The sequence below is a fragment of the Gambusia affinis genome, linkage group LG20 (genome assembly GCF_019740435.1).
Source record: "Gambusia affinis linkage group LG20, SWU_Gaff_1.0, whole genome shotgun sequence".
Lineage (NCBI taxonomy): Eukaryota > Metazoa > Chordata > Actinopteri > Cyprinodontiformes > Poeciliidae > Gambusia > Gambusia affinis.
The window spans coordinates 12,129,909-12,157,268 of NC_057887.1; the positions used below are offsets into that span (position 1 = coordinate 12,129,909).

Sequence of the window (27,360 nt, forward strand, 5' to 3'; positions counted from 1 at the left end):
AAAACAGTTCCATCTAAGGAAAATATATCTGAGCGAACAATTAGCTTTGTTCAAGTAGAACATAAAAAGTTTTCCCAGAAGGTTGTTGATGGGTTTAAAAAAAAAAAAAAAGAAAAAAAAAAGAAAATAATTATTTGCTTAAACTCTACTCTGGCTTCCAGACATAAGGAAAATAAGGGATAATGTTGTCACATGTAAAAGCATGACCAGCACTTGGTTGACCTTTATCAGATTCACTTTAACAGTAAGGAGGTTTGAACCAAAGCTGCGACTAAATACATACATTTAGTCATGGCATACACGCATTTTAACCATAATTTGGAAGTTATAAATCAAAGCATGTCAATCCATTGGCTATTGCAATTTTTAATTTTTTTTTTTTTTTTTTACAGAGGAAAGATGCCACATTGCATGTGGAAAAAGTTTTGAGATCATCTATCAAGATTACAAAAACTTGGCATTGTAAAAGGGATGTAGGCTTTTGAGAGCCAATGTACCCTTGTCCTTTAACGACAAATTATACATTCACGCATCTTCAAAAACAATCCACCATTCCTGCATATTTAAAAGAAAAGAGAATACATACAGAAAACCCTCTAAAATTTACAGAAGCCCCAAGTTGCACAACGATTTTGACTATCAGTTTCATGAGAGTACACAAAATTTGATGAGGTGTCTTCCTTGTGTTGACGGAGTCCAACTGATGTGCGAGAAGGCATTTTGCTTTCAGAAGTGATGCAGCATACAAAGTCCGGTGTCTTGAGTTTAGTACTTAGCGTCGTTGAGATTGATCACAGTATAGTACCACAAAATAGTTCCCCAACCAAATACATCAAAACCTTTAAGACTCTGAAGTTCACATTTGCTTCTCAAATCAATCCCTTACAAAACAATTAAAAAAATATTTTACAGCTGACAAGTCAATTTAGGAATAGAGGCAAATATAATAGACCCACGTCAGACATAAGAGGCTATGGTTAACTGACACCCTTATAGTATCTGTACAAAAAAACGATTTAAGAAAAGCAAACTCAGACATGAGCAAAAGTAATAACTCTGTCTCTGTAGTGTCTACACCTTCAAACCGCTGGGATTACAAACCTATCAGTTTCATTTCTTCTTCTTTACCTCCACATTCACTGGAACTGACAACACATCCACACAGTCCGCTCTCTAATCTTTACGCCACCTTTTAGTTTCTTTGAAAATGGGTGATTTTCCCTGCTGATTTATCTTCACCTTTATCATTTAAAACTTGTGAAAAATAATGTACTCTGGATTGACATCTGGTAAAAATAGCATCAACTAATCCAAACATTTCAAAAAATAGCTCTCAGTCTCTTTGCTATAAAGTGAAAAGAGACTTAACAGGTTTTATTTATAGTGTTGATAAAAGTGATCTAACATTAGACTGATCTACAATGAGTAAAAACCTTCTCGACTCTGGCTGTAATCCCCTCCTATGGTGGTCTCCTAAATTCCGGTTTCTTCTGCATGGCACGGACTTGTGCTCAATCTAGACTCTAATCTCATCATCCTCCTGATCCATGAAGTCGAAATCATCATCCCTGTGTGACGAACTGTACTTCACACTGTTTGTGTCGCCATCATGGAGGTTGTACTGAGGTTTTTCAGAACCAGAGCTGGACACAGAGCAGCTATCCGTGTGGTGGTTGTTCCTTTCTGATTCGCTGATCTCCGGACCGTAGGGATCCGCCGTGACCTTCTGCTGGAGCTGGTAATTACTACGAGGTGGTCTTGAAGGTGCCCAGTCCTCTGCGTCGTCATCGTCGATGTGAGGAATGTGAGATGGTGATGCATGCTCCTCACTACCTTTGCCTTCCTCAAAGCCAAGGTCGTCCTCTTCCCAGTTTTTCTTCTCCATCACGCTGAGGATATCCCCAAGCATTGAAGGCCCCAAGTCGATGTGGAAGGACATTACAGATTCTGCTTTTTTCATCCCACCACCTTTTGGCATGGATGGAGGCAGGTCTTTAAGTTCGCCGAAGTTTCGTTCGTCAAGCTCGGCGTCCACTGTGGCCATAGCTGCCCCTCCGTTCATCGGCTTATTTTCCACCAGCGTCTTCATAAGACTGGAGGAACTTTTTGGCAATTGGTTGCCTTTGTTTGAACTTTCAGCGTTCAAGTAAGGCAGAGACGTGGCAGCAGAAGGCAGTGTTGTAATGTTCTCATACTTGTCTACTCTGTTGACAGACTGGGACCTCTTGCTGCTTCTGAAGGTGCGGGACAGAAGCCCTGGTTTGGGATCTGGTGAGGTCTCCTTTGTTTGGGACTCCCTTGGAGGTTCCCCTGATCGGGAGCTGAGAAATGAAGTGTCTCCAAAGGCGTCCCCGCCTCGTCCAACGTGCATGGTGTGACGGAAGTCCCCTAAAGGAGCGCTGATCATTTCAACTGTCAGGTCAGCCCTTGACCTCCTCTTCGACTGGTTGGAGTTACCTGTTAACTGCTTGAGAATAGGCATGATGGGAGTCTTTCAGTTGTGATCCAAATCAGTAACTAGGCTTTTAGTTCTTTTTAAAGCTTCTTGAGATTTGTGGGAGGTTATCAAAGCAAATGTAATGCCAGGTGTTTAGAGTTTGAAGCCATCCTGTTCCGTCAGTTCAGCTCAGTTGAAGGAATCTGTAGAATAAAACAAAACAAATATTAATGTGAGTGTTCCTAGAAAGACCAAGTAAAAATATGGCAGGCAACGTGGAAATTTTAACAGACATGTCAACTCTCATAAAAAAAAAAGAAAAGAAACATCTACAAAGTTTAAGCCCCTTTAAGAAGCAAATGAAATTGTTTAACTCCCCATTAATAACTTCTCCAGACAACTTTGTTAACCTATCACGTAACTCATTTGTTTCCTGATGGCTAAACCGAATGGAAACTTTTGCTGCTGTGTCCCAAAAATGAGTCCTCACTTGAAGTAGTTCTAAACTGGAAAACATTTTAAATGCAAAAATCTTCAAGGACATTACGTAATGGTGAAGGAGGCTGTCTAACTACAAGCACGTTTACCCAACACCATTCCACTTCGGGAAAAAAGGACTCCATTGTAGTGGATTTCCATTCAAATTCGTTCTGTTCCTTTGATATATTTTTGTGCTCTATTTCTCGACTGTCTCCTTCTGTTTTTCCATCCACTGCAGTGTCTGCTGTGCTTTAGTTCCCATTTAGGCCCCTGACTGTTACATAACCAGAAAGAGACATTAGACTGGGAGCCAGAACAACTCAAGCTTGAAATAATAAAGGAACAGGAGGGAAAATAAGAGGAGAGAGGGTCTGCAGTATTTCTTCAGCAAAGTTCAACTTAAACCCCAGACTATTGAGAACAGATCCTCTTCCCTCCACACCAGAGAAAAGAAAATGTGTCAACTTTGTCGTTGACTGAAAGGTGCTACATAAATAAAGTTGCCTTGCCCTGCCGTCGGGATCTTGGGAAGAAAATGTATTACAAACAGATGCCAAAGTTTGGCATCCAAAATATGGCATATTTACTATTTGGCAAGTTTTGTCAGCATTTTTGGCTGCCTTGTCTACGCTTTATTTTTTGGGGGTCTTTTTTTCTCCTCAATTTCACCACAAGCAATAGATGTAGCTGCAGTTGGGTATGAGCTTGAGCACATTTCAGAAGAAAATGTACAAATTATGATGTATATCCTTCAACTTCAGTTGTTTCTGATTAACCTAATTTTATCCTCAAAAGAAATAAAATGTGCCTACTAGCTATGACAACAAAGGTTTTTAAAGATGCTAAATATATTCTCTTGAATTTTTACTATCACAGATGATGTGATTTAAACAAAGTGAAACTCAAATTCAACTTTGGCTCGGGCATTCAGGAAATCGGGTCTCGGCACCCACTTAATGTGTGAGTCACAAGGCCACAAACTCCATGGATCACTGTAACAAGGGCGTCAATTGTTCAAACCAGACAGCATGAACCATCATTTGCAGTGTTTTCAAACTGAGGCTGAAGCCCACACTCTGAGTTTTCTTTTGAATTGCTCCCATGAATGAATAGCTGCTTTACTGAACAATATTCCTAAAGAACATGAAATCATTTGCATTTCTGACAAGAACCCATTCTACTGGAAATGCAACTAACACCAGATGGAACAGAGCCGAGTTTGATAAATGACAGAAGTGAGTCCCACTATGTTTTTTTGTTTTTTTTGTTTGCTCCTCTTAGAAAAGACTTGTGGTTTTATTTTCTGCATTCAGCAACTTTATTCAGTATGTCTGTAGTTCGAGCACTAATGGTGAAGACGTACTGCCCTCACAGAGGCTGAACAAAGAGCAAATGAAAATCTTTCCTCTCCACTTTGATTGTGAAAGTTATTTGAGTTCAAGCTTGCACCACCCCATACGAAAACTGAAATGAGCTTATTGTTAGGAAACCTGTTCAGACAACTGGATGCAAAGCTGTAAGCTTATACTTTAAAGCTGAAAGCACACCAAACACTCTGAACGGTGGCCTTGTGGTTACATTAAGAGGGTATGATCTGTCGGTGTTAAACCTTTGAAAGGGTCATGCATTCTATGCTAGCTAATTAGTAGATGTTCAACTAGTGGCTTCTGAAAGCTTATCAGACCAATGAGAACAACTCATCCAGCGTTATGTTCCTCGCCACTGCACAGAGATTTGTATTTCTCTATGGCAACATCAGAGCAGTGTGAAGGCCACCAATCGGACTTCCTGTCTCTAAGCCGGCCGGAGACAGCAAGAAAAAAAGATTTCATCCCCTGCATGGAGAGATCAGCTCATTTTGATGGATTAACCCTTCCCTGGTGGCCTTATGCAGGGCAATGAGGCAATCTCCACAGAAGAGGAATGCTTTTGAAGTGATGCGTAACAAGAAAATATTCAATCTCCACATAAAAAAATGACAGTGAGTTCTCAAATATCAAAAAGATCCATTTGAAGCGAACACCTTGGGGTCATGACAGGAAATGGCCAGCTTTTTGCCTTTAGGAGATTCTTGATGTTTGTAGCTTTAAACCTCCCCTCTTTTGGTTATATGACCCCGCTATTGTAGTCTGGACAAAAAGACAAAGTATAGCCTACAGTCATCTCATATTAGCCTTTCAGTAAACTATAAAAGAAAAAAGGGTACTTTAAGGTAATGGCAGGTCATGGCTTATTTTTATTTCAAAATAACATTTAAACAACCTTTAAACAACCCTTTTGCATGAAAGGGGGTTCAGGTCTCTCCAACTGTTTTAGAAAATTAGTCACCACTACAATTAGGGCTGCACAATATGGAAAAAATATTAATATTGTGATATTTCTGGTAAATATTGCAAGGACAATGTTGTTTGTGATTGACAAATTTGTCCTCACTTGTCTTCTGTGTTTTCCACTGTTGTTCATCCTTCTTGAGAGGCTCAGAAAGTCAGCCACCAAAATCTACATTGAGTTGAGGCATCAACTGCAGAGCACTTATGAATGCAACTTAAATATAATTACCAGCATACGCCATGTGTACAACTTTCATGTCCAACGTAAGGTGCACACATTGATACTGCAATCGCAAATATGATTTGATGTGGTGTGCAACAATTAAATCTGTAGTATGTCATTAGCTGCTTAAACTTGGGAGCAATTTGTATGAGAAAGTTTGATGGGATGAGGAAGTTTTAAATGGTATCTTGCAAAAGTGTTTGCATCCCTTTTACATTTCAGCACTTTGTTGAATGTATTTCATTTTAATATGGTGGACTGAAACAAAGAAGCGTGTAATTGTATAGTGGAAGGAATTCGAAGAATGCATTAATCAAACCATTGCAATGGCTCCATGGTCAAAGGTCTGTGTCTCACTAGAAGGTGAAACTTTGAATCGCAAAGTATTTTGTGATTCTTAGGTACTATCTGGACACTTTATCTATGTCTATCTATGTATCCATCAACCTCGATTTAATTCAATTCAGCCTCCCATTATCTTTCTTCTACCCTGGCAGTTTTGACTACAACAAACCTGAATTTGTAGTCTCTTTATTACTGCAGTTTATTCACTGCTGTCAGAGAGCTTCAATATCTCAGCATCTAAAGATATGGGCATTAAGGATATGCTGAGTCAATCCAACAGGCCTAATATATCGTGGACATGCACAGTCACAAACTTTTAGTTTTTCTTCCAACTTCTGCCTGTTGTCAGCATGAGTGCATATTTTCTCAAAGATATTGAAAATGAAAATGTTTTGAGTTTCATTCACTTTTCATGGGATGTAGTCTGCAAATCCAAACAGAAAGAAAAACAGTGTCTCAGAAATAGCTCACCTAAACCTGAGATTCCAGTTTGACTTCTACCATCTTTTATTCCTCGTGACTATAAGTGAAGCGTTGCTGCAGATTCACAAAGCAGACAGCATTGTGTTAGTCCGACATGTTTATGTAAAGGGAAAATATTTCAGAAGACGTGATAAAAATCGTACACTTTAACTGCAAACGACTGCCCCAGTTAATGTGCCACTTGGTGACAAAGCCTTTATATAACAGTGCACTCACTGCTCCGTGTGACTCAGGCTCCAACTGAGACAAGTGGTGACAGGGCCATAAATGATTAAGAGCATCTTATGTTGCCAGCAGCCTCTGATGTGGGTAGAATGACATCACAACAACCAACTCGCTCGACAGCGTTCAGGCTCACACTTGTAATCCCACCGAACACAGACACAACACTGAGCTATCCCCACACCACTTTCTCCCCGTTAGCTGCTCAGCCCAATCACAGCAACGTCGAGTCACATGAAACCAGGAGGCATAAACTGACTGCATCTTACATTTTTAACAGAGACCGAAAAATAATGTTTTATTTAGGAGGGGGGAGCTTTCAGGAAAAAGCTACAGGGAGTCAGGAAAACAAAAAATAAAAATTACATAACAGCACCGAGACTTACCATTTTCTGGCTGGTGCTGATCAATTTGGCCATTTTGCTGTAATGTGCTTTTGCAGTTCTGACTGGTATCTGCAACTCGTTACAGTTATTTAATATATAGCTAAGAAAATGTAGTTATTTATGAGATAAATACTGTCTTTCAGGAGAATGTAACTTTTAGGTTTGATCAGAAATCACAATCTGTCATTACCTTATGGCCATACTCTATGTAAGGCCAAACTTATGGTTATTTATCTACAAGATAGGTAAGGATAGCCAACAACACAATGAAGGTGGAAACAATACTAAATAGTGTTACAAACTCGGGATTGACTGGGGGTCCTGTCTAGCCGGCTACATTAGTCCAAACTTAGAGACAGTATCTGTTTTACATCAAGAAGAACATTTCGACAGTGCCAGAATTTGCTACCCTTTTAATTAAAACTATTAAAATCCCAGAAATGTTTCAAAACATGGAAAGTGAGATATGCTTTTTAACCAACATATTTTAAAAAATTTTAAACATCAAAACTCCAATTGATTTCATTTTCAACTTCCTAGTCTCTCATCCCTCTCTCTCATTGATTGGTACAATGATATGCAAATGGTCAGACTGCTGACCAAAGTTAGAAATGACACTCCTAATCGATTAATCAGAAGGAGTGCCTAACAATGTGAACTTTGTGGCTCCAACAAAGAGCATCAGTAGATTTCTTTTGCAGCAGCTTTGTTGGGCCCCTAACCTTTAACCCAAATATTGGATTCCCATGAGGGGGTTGGGGCGGGTCCTGGAAGTATCACAGGCACTGGGATACTTAAAAAGCTTAAAACCAAATAAATAATTGCAGAGAAGATAAAATCATCTATGTTAAGATATTTAAAATTGCTAGATTACAAAATTGCAATATTTTCGCAGTGAGGTTTACAAGGGAGTGTTTAAACCGGAGCTTTATGTTCTTAGGCACATTTTTGCAGTTAAACCACCACCTTTACACCTTTAATCACGCTTTCTAAGAATTCAAAAATATTTTCTATTACACCAAAAAATAGTGAAACAACTGAAGTTCAAATCACTCTTTTGACTTGTTTGATATGCTTGAAAATACTCTGCTGATTTGTTACTGAAAATTTCTATGGCAAGCTATTCTTGTTCCTTGCCTAATACTCAGGTGAGGAAACCAGTCCTGCCTGATTAGCTCCACTTCTTCAAAGGAAGGCAAACCCTGTATGACAAATGGTAGAGCTATCTTGAGCCGAAACACGTGAGAATGTTCAGAAAAAGGCAGCACTTGTTGTTTGTCATGTAACAAACACCCTTTACCAGGCAGATGTTATTTTATTTTATCCTTCCCCAGAATCAAAGCTACATTTTAGAATTAAATGAAACTGGAAATAGATTTAAAACAAATAGAGATATAAATGAATACTAAATAAGACAAACTTACTATTACAATACGAATGAAAACCCAAGTTCCAAATTACAAAAGGTCCGCTGGTAGGAGAACAAGGGTGCGTCATTAAATTTATAAAGTCAGTGCTGTATACGTTTTCCAATTTCCCACTACAAACCAGGTACTGCATTTATTAACATTTAGATGTGTTTGTCCAAACACAATATCCATATGCAAAAATCCATAAAAAATAGACACTCTCTTTCCCAGCTAATCACTGCAGACACTCTGCCTCTCTGCTGGCTAGAAGCTGAATTTATAAACAATTACTGATGTTCATAACACTGAGAAAGCAGCCGTAACTAGCACAAAACTTCCTCCACATTTGCTTTATTAGAGATTGATAGAAAAATAAGCTTTGATTAAGATAACTTAATCAAAAACTGTTGGTTTCAAAGGCCCAGATCAGTCTTCTGCAAACTCAAAAATCCAATCCAACAATCCATGAATGTTGCAGTATAAGGAAGATGTTAACAGCAACGTGGCAACAGTATTTATAGGACACTTTAAATATAAAATCAGAGTATAGACAGCGATGTACAGTGACATTCAAAAGAAATGTAATTTCTACAACATATCCAACAATTTATGTGGTTTATTCAGACTGTAGCATAATGAAAGTGCAAGACTTTCCGCAAATAACAGAAAGGCAGAGAAGAGCAAAGTTAAGTTATTTTAATCTTTATCTTCATATTACCAGATAAAAATAATTCTGCTCTACATGATGCTTATAATTCCAATTTGCAGACATGCTGGAACAAATGAGAGATCAGTTGGCTGAGAACTTTAAGTGATTAGAAATACAAGAAAAATACTTTTTTTCAGGAAAATGTAAAAAATAAAATAAAATAAAAAAAATTAAGCAACCGATATCAAGTTGTCTTTGGAAAGAAAAATCCTAAAGTCATCTCAGTCATTTAAAATGGACAAATAAAAATCACAATCTACACACAATTGCAACTTTAATTGCTTAAGAAATCCCAGAAATAATTCTACTTTTAAACAAACTTACAAAGGGTAGCAGAGAGGGCCAAGTTTAACTAAACCTCGCCAGATAGGGAAAACATGAAATTACTGTAATGCACATTATTCTAGACAAAAGGGTTTGAATCGGGTGAAAAAATCTGCTCAAAACATCTATTCTAGCAAATATCACAACAATCAGAGGTCGAAAGGCCACTAGGATAACACCTCTGGCAGCGAGCTTGTTCGTCCTCCATCTGACATTTAAATGGTTTCAGTTAAACAAGGAGAACAGTGGGCAGATTCCAACATTTCATAGTAAAGACTTTAACTGCTTTGAAACATTACAGGCTCGTTGTGAGTGTTTGATTTGTGTGTTAGTGTGTAGTGGATTAGTGTTCAAAGCACCATTGCCTCCCAGACAAAGAAACAAAACCACAAATGGATTAACAGTGTTATTTTTAACAGGGCCTGGGCTCTTAACACGTGGGGTAAATGGCCCACCTCTCCTAATTTTAACACAAACAAAAACCCTTTCGGCATCTCTACCAAACAATCCTAACTGCAATCCTTCAATCCATTTAGGTGTTTGCTAGAGATATTGTTATTTTAGTCTTTCAAAATTTTGTATACAGGGCTAAAGGACAACCCTCTGAACAGTTGCCAGCCATGCTGACCTTTTATGAAGCTGTTACTCCTGCATGGCTGGTCAGAGCACTGGGTGGGCTACCACACTGTGCTGGAGACAGAGGATTTTTGGCTACAAAAAACAAACAGATAAAGTTTTTATTGCTGTTATCCCACGACACGTCTAAGAAAAATATCTATGGGAAAAAAACAAGCATTGTCTTTGTCAAAAATCCCAAATAAGGATTACAGGGTGAAAGGCTTTTTTTCTTGTGTGTCAGTATTAGGGATTTTTCTGGCACAGATGGAAGCACTGAAAGTACTCAACGGGGCAGCAAAGAGAGGCAAGATTCACTAAATAAAGCCAGCACACTGACAGACGTTCTTTCACCGGGTCCCACATGAAATATATCCAGCCCTCATTACAGCTACAGTGGATGGATTGTACTAAACTCTGTGTGTGCACAGGAGTGTACTTGTATAATCATCAAAATCCTTCCACTCAGTCGAGGACAAACTGACCAGTTTCGTGCTTGGTACCAGGAGCCAGGATAAGAGACAAGTGGTTAAATAAATCGTCCAATAGCTGTTGGACAATGCAACAAAGCTGAATTTCTACAGAGGATTGTAGTTTGAAAGAGACAAATTACATAATGCATTGTGTTGAAGCAAGAATGCCAGAGTCACAGTTGGCTTGTGCTATAGTACAATTTGTAGATTTAATTTAGCTACAACAATAGCTACTGTTTCCCTAGAGACAAAAGTCACCAAAAAAAGAGACTTTACAGAGATAAAATATGACCCAAAAGATAAGTGATGGGAAGTATGCAAAAGAAGGGCACACACAGCAAGTTTGGTAAAGATCTGCAGGAGGCCTTTCATTGCGACTGGATGATAAGTGACTGGGTCAACCTCTCAACGGCTTCTAGCCTTTTTATCAGCAGCTCCCCCACTGAAGTTAAAACACACAACCACAGCTATAAAAGGCCTCAAGCAGAAAGGCTCGACCAAAATACTGTGTTAATAAACCCCCATGGTATTAACTTTAACGACACAGACGGAAACCAACAAAACACTCACTGACAATAAAGAGGCTCTGGTAAAGGGAAGTCAATTTCCCCCTTTACCAATTCATAGCCCTGTATGGCACCCAACCCTTGTTTCTTTTCTCCCCACTTCCATTTTGTCCCATTAAACAAGCCATTACACACTCATCTACTAAAACCATTGCGTTTCAGTTTATAAACTTCTGAATAGTCTGTCAGTTTATGACTAATACACAGAAGTACTAAAATTCTCTTCACTGTCAACATGAAGATTTTACAATGAATTATTGTTATTTTATTAATATTGTTATATAATATTGTTATGATTATTTTACAATGAATAAAGTGAAAATGTACTTCACATTCTTTAGGGAAAAAGTTATTTTGCTTATGCTTTGACATCCACATAGGAATCTGGAAGTGTATCTTGTTTACCACTTTGGGTTGCATTTCAATGTTAGAATCAATGACATGACAACCAATCATGGACAATAGAAAAACTCTGAGATGGTTTGCACCTTTATTTTGTTCCCCACACATTGCAAATGTAATCCCTTCCTACTTGGATTTTGATCCTGCGAATAAAAAGTTCCACATTAATGTACTCATATCATTGTAAAGCAATTTCAATTTCCTTAAAATCAAGAATGTTTATAAACTATGGACAAAATAACTTTAAAAGCATACATTTTAAATTATGCATGTCTATTAAAAATAGTCTACATGTTTTTTTTTTTGTTTGTTTTTTTTTTTTACTAAGTGACCTTTGGCAGATACTGTTCAGTGAAGTCAGATACAATTATCTTACAGTGAACTATCAGTAAATTAAAGAAAATTACTTTTACGAATGGTTTGTCAATGAGGGTACAGAATGTCTCCAACAAGGCAGTTATGAAGTGAGTCATGGTTGGAACAAAACTTCCGGATTCAGATTGTGTTGTGTATTTGAACTCTGGTGACAAGACATTTGGTCAGTTTGATAGACTTGTATTGTTTTTTGTTTGTCAGCACATTAAATAGATTTCAGTGACCATGAGGCCTCTGGTCAGGGTCATCATCATGATAGAGCAGCACACTTCCTCAAGCAAGAGGATTTTGTGAGAAATGTGAGTTAATTAATACCATAGCAATACTCAACAATAATGTTACAATTGATGAATAGCACCTAATCTGGTGCAGCCTTAACCAGCACTCCAACAGAGAGCATTCAAGTTTACAAAAAGGACCATATCTGACAAGTCCCCAGCATAAAGATTGAGGTCTAAACACTGCTCTTATTCTGAAAAGCAGATTGTCAGTATAATTGCAATGTTACATCCTTTATTTACATCCTGTGTAGTCCTGTGGTCACACATGCTGTGAGCAAGCATGTATTTAAGTTGTTCTGAATGCCAATCTTAATGAATGTTCCTTCAAGCAACCAAAAAGAAATCTCATCTCAGATGCTCGGCTCAGTGGGAAACAGCTGATCGGTGTAATAATTTAATGAGCTATAAATGAACACTGCAGTTGGGTTCATTAAAAGCCAAAATAAGCTCGACAAGTGGTGATTTAACCATTTCAGTGAGGAGAAATAAAAACAATGAAACACATCCCAGTATGAACATCTGATCTTTTAAAACCTAAGATAATAAAAAAGCCCAAATTTATTAAGCAGTCAAAAAAGGACTTTAAGAAAAAAAATGCTGTGTTTTCAAACAACTCCAAGAATTTTTCATTTATTTAAGTTTTAAAGTGTGTTTTCCTTTTCTGCCTAGTAAAGGATTCCCCCTCTTGCTTAAGAGTGTTCTGTTCTGTTTCATAATTGGCTTTAATTATTTATAATTCAAACATTTTTAATTAGTGGCAGGCCTGGACTACATGAAGGCCAATTTAGCTGAGAGCACTTAGTAAGGAGTCCTGCAGAATTTGGTCAATTGGTTTGACCAAAATATTATCTTGATTGGCCATATGTCGTTTCAAACCCATTATACATAAGTGAGCACTATTACAGCCCTTGCAGCTGTGCAAGACAATAATGCCATGCAGAGTCATGCATCCCCAAAGGACCGTGAAAGCTGGTGTTTTAGCAGTGCTCAGATAACAAACCAGATGGCTCTTTGATCTTATTTCCTGAAGCTGTGGCATCTTTAATTTCTATGAATAAAAATGAAAAATTGTCCCACAGAACTGACACTAGTTTGCTTTCCTTGTATTTCTAATCGTATGTGGTAAACAACCAGACATTTTAAATTACTTCAATGTTCATAAAACAACCGATAGCACAGATAATCAAGAATCAGATTAGTCACAACACTTGAATGAATGGAGACTTTTTTTTTTCCAAATCTGAACTACATGGGTTCCTGCTCTGTGGTTTCACCACCTCACACCTTCGGTTTTAACAGTAGATGTGTCTGCCCGCAGGCCACACCTTAATAACCAAGTAGGGTTGGCCTCTTGTAACTTTGGGACATCTGGAGGAATCTCACTTCAGATTTGCAAAGTGTGCACATTCAAAAGAAACTTAAAGTTTGCTAAAGGCTTAAGCACACACCTTAGATGAGGGACACAGAAAAACTGCACCTTGCACAGCCTTCAATTGAGTCACAGTAAGGAACTTCTGCTAAGACCATAGCAACCAGGAAGCATCAACCAATCAAAAGAGGTCATTTGCACACATATTCAGATCTGGGTATATGTTAGAGACCAATTATTTTAACATGCATATTTTCAAACTTTGGAAGGAAGTCAGAGTACTCCGAGTAGAACCCAAACCTGAAAGTGGAAAACCTCCAGACTCCATGCAGAAAAACACAAGGATCTTTACAATGCATGGCACCAGTGCAATAAACGCCACCATGCAGCCCTTAAAAAATATGTTCTTTTTTTAACTAAACAGTCTGATATGCTGTGCTTATTCAAGGTTTTTTACAAACCCATCTTATTTCCCAGGATAAAGGCAGTTTCACTCAGAATTATGACATAGTAAACATTCATCACTAAACCTTTTGATGATTAATTGTGGATTATTTTAATTAAAAGAGAATAAAATGATTAACCTTCATGAGCTTGCATTTAGTCTCCTAGAGGAAAGACTCCATTGCAGCTTCATGTAAACACATTTGTGAATCGACTTGAAATGGCAGAAAAGCCTCTTCCTTATGAATGATGAATGTTTTGAAAAAGATGTTACATTTTGTCTGGACTAAATTCATTTAAAGTGGAGCGGTGATTAAAAGCAAGGGATAGTTTTTGCTATAGTCTATAAAAGTTTATAAAAAAATTAATAAATAAATAGCCATAGTTTTGTCACATTGTGTAGTTTAGCAAGAATTTAGCCAATAATTCAAATATTTTTGGAGACGGACAGATAGCTAGATCCAATCTTTTCCGTATTTATGAGATTCAGCATTTCATTACTGAACTCTGTGGTATTTTCAAAGAAGGAAGTGTTTAAACTATGTGCAAATCATTGTGGTCTGTATTTGTGTACATGTGACACAGCAAGTCACTCCTTTGGGAAATCCAGCTGCTAAAGGGAGGAAATGACATAATTATTTATTTATTTCTTTTATCTTGACATGTTATAATGTTATTCCCTCATTAAAAACATACCTGGAATGTTGCCTCGAATCGTTCATGTATGTTTGAGAAATCCTTGAATTCTCCCTCGGCAAAGTTATTCAGGGATGCCTAAACACTTGCTCCCACAAAGCGCCAAATATTTTTACAAAGCTCCAGTCTCCATATAGCTTCCACCTGACTAACGGCAGCAGCAATTAGCAAACTCCTGATGGATTTGTGCGCCTGTTTGTACGATTAGAGGAGCAAGGAACCAATTTTAAAGTGTCAAACTGAAGTCAAATTGCTTTTAAGCCATGTTTGATTGAAACTATAACAGTTACACAATTGAGCTGGAAAATACGCATCCCCCGTTTAAGAGTCACACAAAAAAAAGCTTTTTTTAAAAAAAAAATCACCTTGCATTTTACATGCAGTATAATTCAACCCTTCTTTAAAATTTGAGTATTTGTTGGCTGTAACAGAAAATTTCCAAATCCTAAGCTTTTCTCTGAATCCCAACTTGATGTTCAGCAGCTCTCTGATGTCTCATTAGTTACAGCTTATAACATATTTTTTTCTTGTATGAAAGACATTTGAGATACCACTTTGATCCAACTTTTATTTTCCAGAAAGCTGTGAGCATTCATTGTAATTAATCTAGCAGACTAAATTCACAGGCTGAGATGAGTGTTTAAAGTCCATTAACAGACATACTTGCACTGCCATGAACATGTTCAAAGGTTGGCACAGAGAAGTGGAGATACACGCCCTTGTAGTTCCAGTTAAAAAAAAGAAAAAATCTCAAACAAAAATCACAACTATGTCACAAGGAACAAGAACGAAGGAAAAAAAAAAAAGAACAAACCCTTCTGACACACCCAACACGCACATGTGAACAGGATATCAAAACAATGCACATGCACACACATTCATAAAAGATGAGGGTAAAAAGTGACACCCTTGATTCACATTCATTAAAACAGAACAACAAAGGTGATCTTTATCTGTTAAGGTATTGTGATTTCACCTCAGTCCATTCACAGAACACTGCTGCTGACCTTAATATATCCTGCAGAGGCTCAGGAAGGAAGATACGTGAGCCTTTACTCACATAGGCTCAATGTTTCTCACAGGATTATTAAACTGTAATATAATAGTACCTCTTAGTACAGACAAAATAGTACCTCTGGAACAAACGTCTGGTATGATTTTGTTACTGAGCTGGCTCACAGATTATCACAGTTACACAAACAGTCCTCCTTTGTCTTTGAGAAAATAACCACAGTCTTTTGTTCACATGATGTCAATAAACATTGTGAGTCCATTGGGGAAAAGGCAGGGACTGGTTACTGGGATCAAGACGTACCAACAAGTATATTTTTGAAAATGGCTAAAAACTTTGGTCATACTGTTCGTATAGCCCTTTTAATGAGATGCTAAATAAGTGTCAAAGCAAGAGAGTATGAAGAAAACATATAATCCCATTTTTTTATTTGACAATGTTGAAAATACACATATTTTACCTCCATGTTTTTTTTTAAATAGCACATCATTCATACTTGAAGGATTGAGTTGCTTTAAATAAGAAATACCCCAGACATTTTTTGGTTAGGTATTTACTTAAAATTTAATAAAATGGCAGAACTTCAAATTATTAATGGAAAATCAGTCTACTGGTTGACGTTTTAAAATATTTCAAATATAATAAAGCTATCTAGGCACAATGCTACCTGCTATTGGCTGGTGTTTGTAAAGCAGCCAAACGGTAAGAGTACCTTTAATTTTCTCTGAAGCTCATTGGCTGTAGGCTACCCCGAAGATCAGAGATGAGGAAGATGCTATTTATGTGTTACTTTCTGAGGTAGTGGCAGAAACCGTATGTATTAATGAATATAAAAGTATTTCTGTGTTTGAACTATGAAAGCCGGCAATTATAAGCATTAGATGGGATCTCACGTATTTGGGGATTTTAGCCATATGTAGGCAGTCATGGTCCCCCACCTCTGCGAATACCAAGGTTCTTAAGTATAGTGTAATGTAACAACATTTTGAAAATAAAATTCAGCTTCTACATATTCAGTTGTTTATGATTATTTGCTTCTGGCTAACCATGTTTCAACAGAACAGCTAATTCTGAAAAATCACACTTCTGATCCACATCTTACAATTCAAAGTGTTCCCAAATAGACTTAGCGTAAATCCTGTCAAAATAAGATTTATTCTGTTTATTGCTTTTTTGACTTAATATTCTCAAACCTGCGACAGACTGGCGACCTGTCCAGGATGTACCCCGCCTCTCGCCCGGAACATTAGCTGGAGATAGGCACCAGCACCCCTGCCGACCCCACTAGGGATAAGGGTGTACAGAAAATGGATGGATGGACATTCTCAAACTTTGAGGCTCTTTTAATCCACCTGTAAACATGCTGCACAGTCAAGTCATCCAATCAAAGCCTGAGGAGATGTCTATATGACTGAGTGGATTAAGGAACTTATTACAGCTGTACAATGATAGTGTATAACGAGATCAGCATTATTAAAGATCGTGCTGATGTCAGTACTTTGACGATGATAAATTGCTCAGCTTTAAGCATCTGATATGATGCTTTACATAGAAATCTCACAATTTAGAAAAAGAAAACAGTCTCCTTTGAGAGTTTTTAGTATGTTTTGCAGCTACGGCAGAGTCTCACAAAAAATGTAGTGCGATAAAGGCTAGATCTGAGAATAAAAGTGCAACTGAAGATGTTTTCTTTTAACGTCTAAAACACTTTTGAGACTTAAAATAAATCTATCCTTGAGTTGGAGCAAAAATAATGTAAAATAGTCTGTTGGAAACTCCAGAAACTCTGGAATGTAGCAGTGGGAGGTTTGCTAAGTTATTTCTCCTCAAAAGGACTTGGTGAGTAACACTTAACTGCAAAATGTTAAAGAATGAGCCCCAACCCACTGACATTTTTCCTCCCCTCCATGCCATTACCACATGACTGAATGCTCCTTACAAATTCAACATACCAGAATGAAATAGGTGTTTAAAAGTATGTGTTTGTGATTTTGCAATGCTATGGGCTTTCAACAAATGAAATGCAGACAGGTGTGTCTCCAGATGATTGGCACAGTTGTCATCAGATGCTTTAGAGATTTGTGCTGGAACAGCCGTTTACATCAGACTAGGCGACCATCCGGACCGGTTCAACTGCATGCTAAAACACTGAGAGCGACGATAACTGAAGAAAGTGACGGCAACAAACACTCTGCATATAATTGTACAATTCAATCAGATACTTCTAAATACAAACCACTGTGAAGGAGGAGCTGGTTGGTATATTAGAGACAGAAAAACATCCTCGTTGTTTAACATTGTAACATTCCCGTTTAACAGGTTACCGTCTTCTGTCTTCCACAACAGAGATGCAAATTATAGCAACCAAAGCCAGCAAGGATTAGAGGACTGAATGTCAAGTCAGGTTCTTACGGAAAGGAAAAATGAACTTGACCCTGACAGTATGAAAAAAAACTCCAAGAAATGGCTCAGGCTGCTCTTTAACGTGTCCAGACAAAGCAAGTTTAGGCAGCAACAACCAACTTAATAACACAAGCGAGACACTACAAGGCAATGACTTTTGAGGGTTACCAAGAGAAACATCTGTGTTTAGGGAACTTCCAGATTAATCAATGGCTCTCACTTCCTCTTTTATAGTCACTGACTTGTGGACTTCTGGATTCAGAATTTTTTTTCCTAAGTCACTCACACATGAAGACACTGACCTCGTGCTGTTCAGAGATAATTCAGACATCCTAAGAAGCATTCGTTTTAGTCGGTGAACTGAATCCTGTAACAGATGGAAAACAAGAGCTCACAACTTTTTTTTAAATCATACTATAATCTATGCCTGGGCAGAACTGCTGTCACAAAGGGTCTTACAAAGTTTTGAAACATAATTGCATTTTGTTCACAGTTTCAAGTCCTTTTAAAAAAAATTAAGGAGAAACTGGCCGATGACAAGGAAAATTCTCACTACAGGGACTCTTACCGGGAACCAAGATGGTTTTACGGAGGCAATTATTACCCTTCTGTATATACCAGAGTACAGATTGACTAGCTGGGTAGAAACGTACCTCAGAAAAAGATTGAGAGAAAACATAGGTGGCTGATAATGTTGTAAAATGGGGGAGCAAATTTGGAAAAACACAGAGCACAACTACCCTATTTCCCACATTGTTAGCCCACCAAAATCACATCAGATAAAGTGCTCGGTCTGATGTATGGGTTCACCATTGCTATCAAACAATAACCTTGAAACAACAGTGTTAGGATATTTCTCCCTGGTGTACCATAAGGAGTTTGATAGTGGTGGCATTTAAAGAGTTTGCAGTTAAAATTAGTTTGAAAACGGTCCCTAGGATGCTGTTTGTAAAAGCAGCAAGTAGCAACAAACACTTTTGTGTGTTTGCATGCCGCTTGGAGGCAGTTTGATTGCAGACCAGTTAAAGGTCTGTGTCCCCTGTGACCTACACCTAAAATGCAGTGAAAGGTATTCTGCTGCATTTTATAAGACAGATACATTAGTATAACACTAAACGAAACTAAAATAGATTCTTTTCATTTTACCTATCCAACTGCAAAGCTCATGTTGAAACAACCTAGCTTATTTCCAAATTAGACTGAAGCGAATGGAATAAATTGTATCAAACAAATTAAAGAGCTAAAGAAGAATGGGAGTAAAACTTTAAAATGATTTAATAGTTACAAAAAAAAAAAAAACATATAATGGAAATTAGTATTTTAAGTTTCGAGAACAATTAGATTTCTTAAGGTCAAGGAATGGTACGGGAAAAAGATAAATATGCTGTTCCATTATTTCACCGCTTATCAATAAGAAGTAGCATTTTTTTTTTCCATTTACCAGAAAAATCTAAAGTGTTTTTTTTTATAGCACCTGAAATGAGTTAAATTTTTTAAAAATTCAGATATCAGTTCAGGTTTATAGTGCTTCTCATCCTCTTCCACACTTTTAATCATTGAGGGCCGAGGCATGTTTGCAGCTGTCTGTTGGAAACCAGCATTTCAGGCTTTTAAAATATTTATTTGCTGATGCACAAATAAAAACAACCACAATCCTGTGGAACCTTAACAGGTAACCTACAAATGCTGTTTGTGTAAAGTTCATGCTCCTTTCGGTCACTTCTCTATGATTCTTTTATTAAATATTTCTCACAATCATCTAACTGTGAAATAGTTAAAAGTTCAGTTTTACAGAGTAAACATCAAAAGGATCACAGATCTATTAGTAGAACAGCAGATTTTAATCCCGACTCCTGCCGTCTTTCCTGTGTTTTGCCTCCTATCACTCCAGAACGAAGAGAACAATAGTGTGGATCAGTAAAATCCATTTACAGTTTCTTAAAGGTACGTCGCTCATTGGACTTTGTAGTGTCACCACCTTAGACAATGTAGTAGATGTGGAAAAAGTCGTTGGTTAGTTTTATTGTTGGAAATCACAGCTTTTAAACTAAAAGAATAAGATCACATTATACATTTCTGTTTAAGTTTTTGTCATCAAATTAGGACATTTTTTTGCAGTTTTACCAAAGAATGAAAAGCCAACACTTTGTGGAATCAGTGACACAATTTTGTTTATTGGTCACACATTATCCACAAGAAGCCATTTAAGTATCTGCAATGTATGTAAACAAATTCACAGCGTGCAGCTTCACAGAGCGCATGAGAAACTGCCTGAAGTTATGGTTTCCATGAATCTTTGCATGAGTCCAGTACTGTCTGTCTCCAACCCCCACTGCAGCACACCTCTTCCTAATATAAAACTGCAGTGACCTCAGTGCAGCGCAGTCAGAGTTGGGAAGGTGGCCAACTTGCTCACAGCAGCAACATCCTCCCCAAGCAAACTCAAACAGCCTTGGCAGCAAAAAGAAACTACAGTCAGAGATGACACACAGCTATAGTCCCCCCCCCCCTCTCTCTCCTATGACACAACAGATTTTATTGGAGAGACATCTGCCTGCCAGCTGAAAACAGGCCATAATGTAAGGTAGCTGAAAAAGGCCTGGAGTGTGTGCAATAACGCAGAGACGAGAAGGATGATCCCGGGTTTCTGGTTTTTAAGACACAGAGTTGTTATTTCCAGATAATAAATGATTCATCAAACAAAGTGAACACTACTGACTGACCTGAGGGCTGTTGTTAAGGCGTGGTTAAACATTCGTATGTAAGAGGAAGTCAGAGGAGTTGTGCATGGCCCATTAGTTTATATGTCCAGTTGTCCATGGAGACAACTTAACCATGAATAGAGAGAGATAGCGACTGGAGAAAAGACAGCAATAATGACACAGAGCAGTGTTAAGTTGTTCTGGACTTTACGGTTGCTTTTAACATCAACAAGATAGAAAGGGTACTTTGAGTTTATGTGTACTATAGTGTTGTCTATAAAAGCATTTTGCAGCTCATCAGACAAAACGACCAAAGACAAACACAAAGAAACTCACTAATGGTCCAGGGGTTTAAAAAGGGTAGACTCCCAGGGACTTTACAGTGCTTTGCTGTCTTACAAACCAGCCGACGAGTAATAATGTTACATAACTTTCAGTGAGGGGAAACTGATGCTCAGGGAATCCATCTGTCCCAACTATGATTAAATCATATCCTGTCCTGGAGCTGGAAATAGTTTTTGGGACAAAAATTCCAAGCTACGTGGCCCAGTTTCAACTATTTATGAAATAAGATGGTTATTCGTCATATAGAACATATTTATCTGCATGTTTGTGGACTTGTCCTTCAAGCAAGGGTTCCAAATGTGAAATACACCACATTTATTATTAATGTACTTATTCATTCAATCTGCTTGTTGTGGGTCTGAGCTTGGATCAAAATCTGACAGTTTACATTATATTATTATGTATACCTGCCTTTTTGGCAGATATAAAAATCTCCTGATTTTATAATTTTGAACAAAAATACATTTGATGTTTATTGCATCAACATAGTCCATACCAAAGTTCAAGTGTGTAGTATGGACAACATTTTAGCTTTTTGCTCTCCATAGTTAGGAGAGCTGTATCAACCCATTCAGTAATTTAATTAGTGGGACTATCTGCTAAGATGCCTTGAGCCTGCTGCTTACCAAATATGGCAAAGACTTCTTGTAGTGCCTTCCTTCAACCAGCTGACTGGCGGTGTGCAGCAGCAGCAACTTGGGAGTGTGGGTGGTTGACTTATTTGACAAATTAACTAAAGTTGTTTGTTTGTTTTTTTAGCCCAGGCAAAATCCATATTTCACCAGAAGACTTAAATGTTTTTAGTCTTGACATTCAACTTTACCAATAATGTATAGATGGAATGTCTTACTGTTTCAAGGAAAAATACACAAACATGACCTTTTAGGCTGAATAAAGGGGCCATTGCCAGTGAGTAATTTAATCTAATCACAAAAAGACTGCTTCAGAGTTAATGCCATCAAAAATCTGAAATCAGACAAATTTTGGTGACTTTGGTGAAACCTTCAGAATATCTTAGTACAATGCTCTAATTGTTTGGAAAGACAACTTAAAAAATAAATTACAACCCATCTTGCTCTGCCCTAAACTGCTACACAGTTTTGCTGATATCGCAGCCCATCACATGCCTTTTTCCACATCCTCATCCCAATTCGAATTGAGATGGAAAAACAGGTCCAAAGTGGGATTGTCCAGACTTTTATTCTTATTTGAAGCAAAACAGCTTTGAGTAATATATGAGCTTTAGATGTTTTCACAATTTTGAAACAACTTCACTCTTTTTAAAAAAAAACTAAAACTCATAAATAAAGTCTCTAAATACAGAAAATAACAAATTGGTAACATAAACAAAGGTTTTTACTAACCTGAGCAAAAAACGTTTGAGCTAAATCATTTCAGCATAATTAAAAACTTATTGAATGCTCTTTTAGATTAAATTGCTTATTTTGACATCAAAACCTCCTGAAGGTTTACCTAGTGCACCTCTGGTGTGTTTGGCAATCTGTCCTGTGTGAAATAAAGTTCTCTCACTCTCAGGCACTTTTGGTCAAGAGGAGCCCAAAAGTAGCTGAAAGGTTTACTTGTACCTTGGACAAGTTTATTGTCCATTTCCAAGCGAGGCAGTATGCCAAAGCTAATCAGAAAAGCAATGCCACATTTTAGAAGACAAAACCTCTAAGAAGCGAAAACAAAAGTTGTTTGGGTGCAGTATGTACAATATTATGTACGCACAGAGAATGAAATCCTTGTTAAGTTTCACGTAAAATCAATGAATAACAAAAGCCCACAAAAAGAAAATTAAATGTGAGGACGTTTTTTCAATAGATAACAAACTTTTATTAGCCAGATTGGTGATGAAGGACAGAGAGGACGCCAGAGGGGCTCATTGTTTGGTCCTCCATATGGGACAAACATGATCCCGATGAGACTGCCAGGCGCTGATTGTCCACAGGGAACATTTGAGATTCAAATGAGATGCAGATCTAAGACCGCTGGGTTTTAGTTCAACCTACGTTCCTAACTTTAAGCTTTGCAAAAAGGGCACGAAACCAACGGTGGGCCATCAAACCAAGTCATTACAAAGCAGCACTCTCCCCAAACAAAGCAAAATTAGAAAGGTTAGTGCGCAGTCAGCTTCTAAAACATGAGCTACACATTATGGAAAGTTACCTTTCTCCTTCAGCTTCCAGGCGTACAAAAAGTTCAAGGCAGTATTCCTTTCAACTTTCCGTAAACACGAAGTAAAACTGCGAGCAGTAAGTTGTCAGAAGTCTCGTTTAGTTTCCTCAGAGGAAAAAAGACACCAGAGTTGTATCAGGGTTATGGTCCCCTCTGCGTGTGCGTGTGTGAGCGTGTGTTTGCTCCAACGTCCGTTTACTCCGCATCTGCGAAGCACACAAAGCGGCCTCCTCTCCCCTCAAAGAGCACCACCCCCCGCTAAGATTTAAAGGCACAGCGTCCTATTTAGCCACAATACATAACAATAGACTCAACTTCAACTTGGTGGGTGAAGGGGCTCCTAATTTAAATATAGTGCCTGTCTACTTATCTCAGGGCAAGAATAATACTTCTGTTCGTCCCACACTACATTATATTATGTTAGCGTCTTAGGAATGCCACAACACAAACACATATAATCAAATAACTGCTACATGCTGTTCAAAAGAGCCTGGATCTGGATGGACTAATGTTGTATGGCTCTGCACTTGGTGTGTCATAGCTGCAGAAGAAAATGTTTCTTCCGCAGCTTAGATATGGGAACAATAACAGCTCTTAGCACGGGTTAATCAACAAATCTGGTTATCAAGAATGTTTGGCAAAAATAGCCATTATTAAAAAAAAAAAAAATCAAGTCCCATTTGCACTCTTCTGAAAGGGGACACAGGAAACATATGGAAGAAGATGTTCTGCTTTTTGCCTACATGCTTTGTGTTAAAGAAAACCAGGTCACAATAAAATGTGGTGGTGGCAGTATCATGCTTTGGGGAGTTTCTTCAGCAAGGTCAGAGAAACCGGTGAGACTCAATGGAAATGGAGCTAAAATCCTTTAAATGAGGGGCATTGTCATCAAACCCTTCAAAGGTTTAAGGACATGAATATGTTTTTTAGCACACTATGCTTCATTAGGTGTAAGGGTTTTTGTTTTTGTTTTTTTTGTTATTCTAGGTGTATTTAAAGCTGGCTGCCACAGTAAATGTGGGAGACATAATGTCATGAAGTTTCCAGTTATTTCTGAGAGTTCGCAAATTGGGTTATAGAAATTCCTATTATTGTTTTGGGATTTTTTTTTGTTGAATTTTTTTTCTCTAAGCAATTATAAACCATTGAGTGTCTAAAAAATATTAGGACCCTTTTTTTAAACAGCACGTGTTTGAGTGGTTAAAACAACCATCTGGTCGTCAGGTGTGAACCTTAACCCAAACTTTACTGTTCGCCATCTGTGTCTCATATTTTCTCCATATGTTAATATTATTATAGATCTTATAAATGATGAGCCAATTAGTGGGAAAAAGTTTAATGAGATTCTCTGCATCTTGGAGAATAGTGGAGCGTTTCCGCTGGAACAGAACTTTGATGGTCCCTTTCCGTGAAGCAGTCTTTTTACTTTATTGCTTCCTTGTGTGGTTTTTGTACCTAGTGCTTTGCTTATTGCCTGGAATTCTACAATAACAAAATACACAGTATATTTTTGTTTAATGGAAACCCCTCAGATGAGGTCACACTGTTACTAGACAAGAAATTGCTCCATTTAACAGTTTTTGTGATTTATATCACAATTCTGAGCTGCCTCAAATCCCCGAATGACCTTTTTTTGGTGTAAACTGCCTTCAAATAGCATGGAAAGTGGGCGAGAGGGTTCATTCCAAAAACCTGGAGATAATGTACATTTATTGTATAAACAATTTAAACTGCTGACAAACAGTACATTAAAAAGGACAGTGGGAAGGACCTCCTTTTACACAAATTACTATCCTTTCACCAACTACCAGGATATCCTCTTCAAACCCCTAACCCACCCTGAGTGAAACTGACAAATGAGGCAATTTAATTCATGGCTTCAAAGTCCTTTGAACTACACCTTCTGTCTCAATACCTTAATATTCCAACTGTGGGCTCTCAAAGCTCATCATGGCTATTTAGTACCCTGGGCTCCCTTTTAAAGAGGGACCACCAGCTCAGTCATCCATTGCCTAAAAGGGGTACAAACAGGGAAAAGGAGACAAATAAATATTTGCTGCAAGCTGAACACCTCTTGAGTACAATTCCACAGACAGAGAGAAATTTCCCATGTGTTTTCAAAAAAGGGGATTAGCGCTCTGGAAGCTCTCGTTCCAATTCCCTGTTCCATCCTATCCCATCTAATCTCCTCTTTTCTCATGCCTGTGTGTTTAGTGGGTTAGCCCTGGATCAAGTGACTGACTGTGATCCAATTAGCATCTAGCAGCATCTGAAACTCTGCATGTGTCTGATTTAGATGTGTGTTGAGCGCTTCCGAAATATAGAGCATCCAAGACATTCCTCATGCTTTACAGACAAAAAATTCCTCATGTTTTATTTTGTTGCATCTAACATTTTCAAATCTTTGTCCCTTTGTTTTTTGGCTAAAGATTGTATTGAACTAATGAGTCGTGCTTATCTAGGAGCACAGAACAACTTGAGAGGGACCTTTGTAAGCAGATAACGGGATTTTACATCATCTGCACCGATCCATTTTAACGGTTACTTGAGTAACAGTCAACAGTCAGGTTGTATTTGATCAGCTAATTAACTATAGACAGATCAAATGTATTCACAGAAATTGGTCACACAAGTAGTGTGGGGCTTTGAGCACTCTCATATTTCTGCATTTTTCTTTTTTTTCTTTTAATTGAACATTAAAGTGAATGTATATAGAGAAGATTTGCAAAACTAGAACAGTTAAACTTCAGTTTTTATTGCCATTTGAATACAAAAAGCAGCTTTTATATTTAGATTTTCATAATACTATGTGGAAATATTTTTTTTTAGCTTTTCAAATGCATTGTACACCTGGTTAGCAGAATGGCTGATTAGAGAACTTGTTCACATTCTGATGAATCACAATTTTCAGTATTCTTTATGGGAACTATTAAACTAGAAAGTCCATTTTTAGTCCAGCTGGAATTCATGTTATTTCAACTACTATATGTGTGTGCGTGTGTGAGTGAGGGTGTGGGTGGAGTTAATCGTTTTGCAGATCATGATTTTGAAATTTCTGCATGTCTTGATTTGAAACAGCTGAATTTATGCTAAGATTCAGGTACAGACAGAAAATAGGTTTCTTAAGGCTAACTACAAACGTATGACATTCATTTCAACAAGAAATGTTGGAAATCATCTTAAATTTTACTTTCATTTTTACAGCTATGCAAAGTTTTTTGCTGATACAACATAATGTCCGAATATATTTTGTGGCTTAACATCAAAAAAGATAAACGCTGGATAGGGTGTGAACACTTCTATGAGGCATTGTATTAACATGATTCTGTTTGGCGACAACAGCAAGTACATGAGAGCAGATTAAACACCCTCAATCCCAATGTGTTTATGTTGAACAAGCAGCAAAGACTACAGACTGTTGGTGGATTTCTTGATGCATTAGGTTTTGATTTAGCTCAGCACACCACATACAGAATTGCAATGTTTGAAATGAGATTAAATATACTCACCACAGTAACTGTGTTTACATCCGTGTTTAACTGGCAGTCACAAAAAAAATATACATAAAAAATTTTACTTTAGTTATATCCTGCCTTACTATTTTAATAAAAGTAAGCCATGATATGGCTACTGCTGTCACCAAGTTTCTTTTATTTGCTTTTTTTTTTACCATGTGGAGAAAGGAAATCACATTTTGGGGAATGTGGCCTGCTGAGGCAACAGAGTCTGCTGTAGTGTATATGTTGCAGCAAAAATTGAAACATGAACAACTTGAATAAAAAAAAAAAGACTTTTCAGCCAAGACCATATCATGTCATAGCATTCTAATGGGATTTGTATCGTGATCGAAATAACTTGTTTTTTTAAGCAATGTTTGCAGCACTAGTGCCCTTTACTTTCAGTATTTACAGGAATTTGGCAGAGATAAATGGGGAAAGCATGCAGCAAAATTTCCAAAGTAAGAAATCAGACCATGGACTGCTGCGTTGAGTGTTATTAGCACAGAAATGAGAAAATCTATATTAGAAAATGATCACTTATAAGGCAAATAATTAAACTCTTGGGACTCAAATTGTGAAAAGGCTTATTTTGTGTTGCATTTGTTGTAGATTTGTGGAGCTGAAAAAAAGACGGGATAACATTGAAAAATA

The 27,360-nt window shown here is 37.6% G+C and overlaps 1 protein-coding gene across 3 annotated transcripts; it reads right to left on the reverse strand.

Moving 5' to 3' along the window:
• Nucleotides 1-23,442, reverse strand: cdc42ep4b (CDC42 effector protein (Rho GTPase binding) 4b). Of its 3 annotated transcripts, none has more exons than XM_044102406.1 (3): nt 23,201-23,437; nt 6,287-6,352; nt 1-2,640 (listed from the first exon to the last, which is right to left on the reverse strand). In XM_044102406.1, exon 3 carries the CDS (start codon nt 2,480-2,482, stop codon nt 1,517-1,519), a length of 966 nt encoding a protein of 321 aa, XP_043958341.1. In that variant the 5' UTR covers nt 2,483-2,640; nt 6,287-6,352; nt 23,201-23,437; the 3' UTR covers nt 1-1,516. The 3 variants fall into 3 exon arrangements, with proteins under 3 accessions (XP_043958341.1, XP_043958340.1, XP_043958339.1); XM_044102405.1 differs by lacking the exon at nt 6,287-6,352 and adding an exon at nt 18,287-18,351; XM_044102404.1 differs by lacking the exon at nt 6,287-6,352 and having other exon boundaries at nt 23,201-23,442.
• Nucleotides 23,443-27,360: the final 3,918 nt, after the last annotated feature.

Bases quoted from the DNA above. Each gene is read 5' to 3' on its own strand.
- cdc42ep4b (XM_044102404.1), bottom strand. From the start codon at position 2,482: ATGCCTATTCTCAAGCAGTTAACAGGTAACTCCAACCAGTCGAAGAGG.